We start from the raw sequence: 6,901 nt of genomic DNA on the forward strand, positions 1-6,901 counted from the left end.
CTCAGGTGCTAAAAATAGCTCAGTTGCCAAACAACAGAGCAGCCCCAGATGGGCAGAGCATTGTCTGGTAGGGGACTTGCTGGGTGGATCCCAGTCAGGGTACATGGGGGAGTCGTCTCTGCCTCCCCTCCTCTCACTGAATAAAAAAAGAAAAAAGAAAAAAAAGAGAGAGAGAGTCAAGGAGAGAGACAGAGAGACAGGAACAGTATGTGCCCTGACCAGGGATCAAAACAGCTATCTCTGTGCTTTGGGATGATGCTCCAACCAATTGAACTATCTGGCCAGGGCTTAGGCATCATCCCATTTACCCACACAATCCCAGAGGCACATGATCTAATGATCTCTATTTTACAGGTGAGGAGACTAAGGCCTCATGAGGTGAAGCACACAGGCACATGGCTAATAGCCTGTCCCTCTATGGTGGAAACAGGAACAAGGCTCTTAGCTCTGATGGCATTTACCTGTTGACAGTTCTACCTGGATGTCCTGAGTACTTCAGACTGGCCCTGCCCTAAACTGATAAGTTCCGTTACTCCTCCATCTTGCTCTCCTGTGTTCCCTCTCAGGGATGGGGCCCTGAAGGATGGGTCCTATGTCAGGAATCCCACAGCCCATTTCCCACCTCTAATTTACTTGCTGGGCCCTGCTACTTTCTACCTCCTTATTGTTTCCTCCCTCCTCTCCATGCCCACTCAGTTTCATAACTCAGGCCTCGGTCGTTGTGTACCAGGCTGTTGATAACAATAGTTAACCTTCTCCCCACTTACTTCCCAGACAGATGGCAGCCAGAGGGATCTTTCTAAAACCAAATCTGATCATGTCACTGTCCTGTTCAAGACTTCATTAGTTGCCAGTTGCCCTCAAGATAAAACCCAAACTTTTTTTTTTGGTATTTTTTCCAAAGTGAGAAGTGGGGGGGGGGGGGGGGGAGGCAGACAGACAGACTCCCACATGCGCCTGATGGAAATCCACCTGGCATGCCCACCGGGGAGCGATGCTCTGCCCATCTGGGGCGTTGCTCTGCTGCAACCAGAGCCATTCTAGTGCCTGAGGCAGAGGCCATGGACCGTCTTCAGCGCCCGGGGCCAACTTTGCTCCCATGGAGCTTTGGCTGCAGGAGGGGGAGAGATAGAAAGGAGAGGGGGGAAAAAAAAAGGAGAGGGGGAAGGGTGGAGCAGATGGGAGCTTCTCCTGTGTGCCCTGACCAGAAATCAAACCCAGGCCTTCCACAGGCTGGGCCAATTGGCTAGAGCCAAAACTGAAACATTTTAATAGGGCCTTACAAGCCCTTGGTGACCAGATATCTGTGCTACTTCACCAGTCTTACCCCTCCTCTTCTGCTCATCCCCCTGAACTTGCTTTCCTAGGAGCGTGCTTTCTTATTCTGGCCTTGTGGTCCAATCTTTCTCTAGAAAGCTTTACTTGCCTGACCAGGTAGTGGTGCAGTGGATAGAGTGTCAGACTGGGATGCAGAAGGACCCAGGTTCGAGACCCCAAGGTCTCCAGCTTGAGCATGGGCTCATCTGGCTTGAGCAAAAAGCTCACCAGTTTGGACCCAAGGTTGCTGGCTCCAGCAAGGGGTTACTCGGTCGGCTGAAGGCCCCCGGTCAAGGCACATATGAGAAAGCAATCAATGAACAACTAAGGTGTCTCAACAAAAAACTAATGATTGATGCTTCTCATCTCTCTCCGTTCCTGTGTCTGTCTCTATCCCTCTGACTCTCTGTCCCTGTAAAAAAATAAATAAAAGCTTTCCTTGACCCTCCTAGTCCTTGTTAGGTGACCCACCTCTTAGCTTTCCTAGCAACATGGGAGTCCAGCACCCCACATTTACCGAGGGCTCACTACGTGCCAGGCATTGTTCTAAGATTCTATCTCCTAACCAGTAAGGTAGCTACTCATATTTCCATCTTACAAAGAGGTTAAGTCTAAATGCCCAAAGTCCAGGGCCTGTGGCTGGCCAGTGGAAAGTTGGCCTGAAGGGCTGGGGACTTGGGCCCCTGGGTGCAGCAGCTGGAAGTGAATGTGCCCCTTTGGAGCTTGGGGCCATCTGTGTGGGACATGGAGCAAGGGGGCAGTCGAGCTCAGTCTTGAGGGCTCTGACAGGAGAGGGCTTTCCTTGGTCATCTCTCTAGGTCCTGGGCCTCCTGAAGGATGACCATGCTTTTTCCTTCCTATTTTGGGCCAGAGCACCTACTGTTAGAAGGTAGGTGGCTGGCCCTGTGCAGCCCACCCTCCAGCCTATGGTCTGGTTCAGCCTCAGCTGCAACACAGCTGGGGCAGCTCCAACATTCAGTAACATTCCTGAGGCATGGCACAACACCAAAGAAATAGGCATTTTGTGACACCTACTTTATAGACGAGGAAATCGACGTAGAGTCATATAACCGCTAAGGTCACAAGGGAACAGATCCTAGCCACCCAACTGCTCGGCCTTACAGCCTGGACATCCCAAAGGACCAGTGCTTGTCCCTGGAGAGAGGAGCAGGGCCATGAGCCCAGATCCGTGGAGCCTGATGGCTCCCCATGGCGGAGCACTTCCAACTCCGGGGTAACTTAACTACAAGATAGCAACTTTTAAAAAACAAACAAAGAACAAAAAACCCAAAATGTATTTATTTAATATAGTTACCACAGGGGCTCAACCAGAGACTTAATTAAAAAAACAACAACAAATAAAACAGATAAGACACCACAGCTGAAGATACAGAGTCCTGTACAGAAATCAAGGCAAGGACAGACCATCTAAGGAAAAAATAAAAAGACAGCACAAGGACAGAGACTGGACAGCTCGGGTCAGGGATCTTGGCTGGAGACCTGTTTTGCGTAGGTTTCTTGCAGGTACTTCTTAAAGGCTGGAAGAGAACAGGCAGGTTCCGGTGAGTGACGGGGCCAGGAGTTAAGGGGGCAGACGGCAGCGGGGATGCACAGGTGGGCGGAGTTTAGGGGGAGTCCTAGAACAACAGGTTCTCCCTCCCATGCCCACCCAGTCAGGTCTCCTGGATGGGCTCTTCTTCCCCTGGGACTGGGGAGGGGACTAGGGAGTCTTAGTGAGCAAGTCTGATTTGCACACATCAGAGGACCCTGAACCCACATTAATGTGGAAAAGGTTAATTTTCTGATTTTATATCAAACGGGCAAACCAGGAACACCAAGGCAGAGGTAGGACTGGCTTCCCCGAGGACAAATTCCCAAGCCACTGAAATCCTTTTGTTCGAGTGAGTTTGAAGGCTGGGGAGGGATCGCTTGGTGCCAGAGGAGGAAGGACCCACCTGTGGGGTTTTTCCAGAGCTCGGCAGCATGTGTGTTCAGTGGGCTGTCAATGTTGGGTTCTGCGGGTGAAGAGAACAAGAACGGTCAAGGGGGCGGAAGAGGATGCCTGGGAGAAGTCCTGAGAGGTTCCCAGGCTGCAGGGGAGGGGCCAGTTCCAGCAGTCACCTCCTAGCAGGCTCTGGATGGAGAGCAGGATGGTCCTGACGTCATACAGGGCAGACCACTTGTCCTTTAGGATATCCAGGCAGATGTTACCCTGGGTGTCCACGTTGGGGTGGTAGCAGGGTGTGAGGAACTTCACTGTGGGCGCGTTGTACGGGTAGCCACTGGGGAACTCTAGGGAGAGCTTATACCTTAAGTCTTCATACACCTGGCATTGGAGAAACGGGGGAGTGTGTCACCCTGAACCGCGTAGCTCAGCCCAAGATCCACACAGAGGCTTGCTGGGATCTTTGGGTTTTTCTGAGACCCGACAGCAGACAGTCTTACACAGGATCTGGTGCTTTCTCGCATACCTAGTGGGGACATCAGGGATCCTTTGACCTAAGGGTTGGACACTGGCACCCTGAGGGTTACCACAGCTGTGCTTTTTAGTCCAATTAGATTATTAGTAGCCAACGCGTAAAAGTTAGGAGATTTGGGGCATACATCTAGAGTTCTGACTTCTCTTAAACCGTATGTGCAACAATGGGAAGGTGCCACCTGGAGCCTTGTACCCTGTCATCGGTCAAAGTTCCTGCTTGTCCTCCATTCTCTTCCTTGCTGTCTGGCCCCCTGGGAATCTAAGATGGACAGCCTTGTTTTAAATCTACCTTCTTACTTACTGTACAGAAAGGGAGACCAGGGCCACAGGCTCAGAGCACAGGGGACGGTCCTGCCTGTCTACAGCCTGGAAGCAGCCCCAGCACTAGAATTATTTCACCTCCCACCTCTCCCCACACCCAGCAGAGTCATGTCCACCTACCACAACCACCCTACACTTACTGTGCCAGCTGCTCCATGGATGGTCCCCACCCATTTGAAAAGGTTGTCTGATTCAGGGAAGGCAGAAATTCCTTTGTCACCAGACATCTAGGGAGGAAACGCAAACTCAACTTACTGCCAAAACCTCCTAGGACTAGTGGGTGAGCCCCTACTCCTTAATCCCATCACATTCAGATCCACATTAGAGCCATCAGACAAAACTGATAGGCTTTTCTGAAAAAGTGGTTAGGCCCCTGCTCTCTTGGGATTATAAAGGTTCAAAGCCAGGCTAAAGAGGGAAGCATTATGCAGGGAAACAGAAAGCATCTCTGTACCCACTATCTTGTTGGTTCCTGGGAATTCAATCCATTGTGCTATTGAGTGCTGATTCTACGCAAAGTCCAGAGACTATTCACAGACTAGGGAGGTATAGGGGAAGGCCTTGTATGGCTTCTGGGAACTATTTCAGAGATAACTGCATTGTGGGGAGATTGGATTAGGAGTAGAGATTGCTGGAAGAACTTCCCAGAAGAGGGGGAACTGGATTCATCTTTATACCCTTGTGTCAAGCAAGGAGCCTGACGTGGGAAAGGAGGCTACTGAGGAGTGAGTGCAAAGTGGGAAGGTGGCCCTCTGGCTGGAAATCTGGGCAGGCAGGCAGTCACTCACCATGAGGGTCATCAGCTCCTGCTGTAACCTGCAAAACAGAGCATTCGGAGTCACCCGGAAGTCTGGATGGGCCAGAACTCCAGATGGTCTCACCTCCTCCTACACCAATCTCTGGAGGAGCTGTCATTGAGGGTCCCCCTTACCTTGGGGTTAGACTCAGCTTGATGGCTCACTCCCATTTCCACAGGAGGGTCCGGGGGAGTTCTTACCCTCCCTACTCCTAGACTTACAGCACGGTTCTTGCGCGTTCTTAACCCCCCACTGTCCCTCTGGCGTCTCTCCCCGTGCCAGATCTCAACATTTTTCTCCTCCACCACCGCCACACAAAGCATAGAGAGTCCCTCGCCCATTTCCATCTTGGCCCATCGGCAGATGATCCGGGAGCGTCCCTACACCTTCCGTCCTCCTTCGGGAGGATCTCTAAGACCCAGCCCGAGCTCCTAGTGTGCCCCCATCTCCCATATCTCAGCCGTTCCAGGAGGCGAGGGGGTCGTCCCGGAAGTCTTTGCTCTCGGCCCCCTGCCCAGGGCGTGCCAGGACCGGCCTTACCTCCGCACCACTCACCTCTTGCCCACGGGGCCCCGGGCGGCGCCCCCGCTGGGCTCGGCTCCTTTACGAGCGGCAGCGACGCTGGCGGCGGCTGGGTCGCGGTTCTGTGAGGCCATCCGGGAAGCGCTAGCAGGTACACAGAAACTCCGAGAGCACGACTGTAACTGCAGGACTGCGGGCCCGCCCGCTCGCGTTTGAATTGTAACCCTTCGGCAGCGTCGGCCAATCAGAAGCTCGCTTGGGTTTGATCCAGCCAATGGGACTCGGCGAAGGGCTGTCACCGTGCAACTGCTAGACTCACCCACCAGCGAACCACTACTGAGCGGCGGGAATCCTGTTTCTGAGGGGTGATTGGCTGGAGAGGCTGCCATTAAAATGAATCTGCAGTGGATTGGTGACCTTTGGAAAACGGCGACCATTAAAGGGCTAAAAAAAAAAAAAAAAAAAAAAAAAAAAAAATACACGTGGGGTGAACCTCTAAACGCCAGTCTGCCAGCGGCAGGATTCCACACTCCCAGCCAAGAACCCTACCCCCAAGGAAAAGGCGAGTCTCTAATCTTGTCGCGGGGCCGGCACCATTCCCTGGAACCGGAAACCACTGCCTCTCCCCGTCTGTCCTGGGCCCATAGTGAGGGGGAAGACTTGAGACGGATGGCAATCGAGCAGTAGACTCCGTTAGAAAACAGGTTCATAGGTTGCCTCTCTACATAATTTAATGTTTTCACCTATAAAATGGGGATAACACACTGCTCACAAAAACTAGATGATATTTTATCGCTTCATACTCATTTTGAAATATCCCCTAAGTTTTGTGAGTATAAAAGCCACTCTGAATTTTTCTTCTGTCATCAAACCAACCTGGTGCCACCCATACAGTCTACTTCCATATCTTAGTTGGGTGAAGAAATAGGAAATACAGGGATAGAGAGGTGTGCAAGGTATTACCAGCTTCATCTCATAAAGCAATATATTTATATATGTGCATAGGGCAGCAGGACCTTCCCGGGTCTGATCTGGGAGTGGAGAGGGATACCTGGCTCTTTTATTCCATTACCTACTTCTTTTTCTTTTCTTTTCTTTTTTTAACAGATTCAGAGAGAGAGTCAGAGAGAGGGATAGATAGGGACAGACATTCAGGAACGGAGAGAGATGAGAAGCATCAATCATCAGTTTTTCGTGGCGACACCTTAGTTGTTCATTGATTGCTTTCTCATGTGTCTTGACCGCGGGCCCTCAGCAGACCGAGTAACTCCTGGCTCGAGCCATCAACCTTGGGTCCAAGCTGGTGAGCTTTTTTTTTGCTTAAACCAGATGAGCCTGCGCTCAAGCTGGCGACCTCGGGGTTTTGAACCTGGGTCCTTCCACATCCCAGTTCGACGCTCTATCCACTGCGCCACTGCCTGACCAGGCTCCACTACCTACTTCTAGAGCCCTAAGGTGACCAATC

The 6,901-nt window shown here is 51.6% G+C and overlaps 1 protein-coding gene across 2 annotated transcripts; it reads right to left on the bottom strand.

Annotated features, from left to right (window-relative positions):
• Positions 1-2,598: 2,598 nt before the first annotated feature.
• Positions 2,599-5,635, bottom strand: UBE2C (ubiquitin conjugating enzyme E2 C). Of its 2 annotated transcripts, none has more exons than XM_066385956.1 (6): positions 5,470-5,635; positions 4,906-4,933; positions 4,258-4,344; positions 3,439-3,643; positions 3,273-3,332; positions 2,599-2,855 (listed from the first exon to the last, which is right to left on the bottom strand). In XM_066385956.1, exons 1-6 carry the CDS (start codon positions 5,568-5,570, stop codon positions 2,797-2,799), a joined length of 540 nt encoding a protein of 179 aa, XP_066242053.1. In that variant the 5' UTR covers positions 5,571-5,635; the 3' UTR covers positions 2,599-2,796. The 2 variants fall into 2 exon arrangements, with proteins under 2 accessions (XP_066242053.1, XP_066242054.1); XM_066385957.1 differs by having other exon boundaries at positions 5,455-5,585.
• Positions 5,636-6,901: the final 1,266 nt, after the last annotated feature.

The sequence above is a fragment of the Saccopteryx leptura genome, chromosome 5 (assembly GCF_036850995.1).
Source record: "Saccopteryx leptura isolate mSacLep1 chromosome 5, mSacLep1_pri_phased_curated, whole genome shotgun sequence".
Lineage (NCBI taxonomy): Eukaryota > Metazoa > Chordata > Mammalia > Chiroptera > Emballonuridae > Saccopteryx > Saccopteryx leptura.

Excerpts from the sequence above, each read along its gene's own strand:
- UBE2C (XM_066385956.1), bottom strand. The coding sequence starts at position 5,570 with ATGGCCTCACAGAACCGCGACCCAGCCGCCGCCAGCGTCGCTGCCGCT. Across the intron at positions 4,934-5,469 it reads CGGGGCCCCGTGGGCAAGAG|GTTACAGCAGGAGCTGATGA; the intron begins GTGAGTGGTGCG and ends TCTGTTTTGCAG. Across the intron at positions 3,333-3,438 it reads CATCCAGAGCCTGCTAGGAG|AACCCAACATTGACAGCCCA; the intron begins GTGACTGCTGGA and ends CTTCACCCGCAG.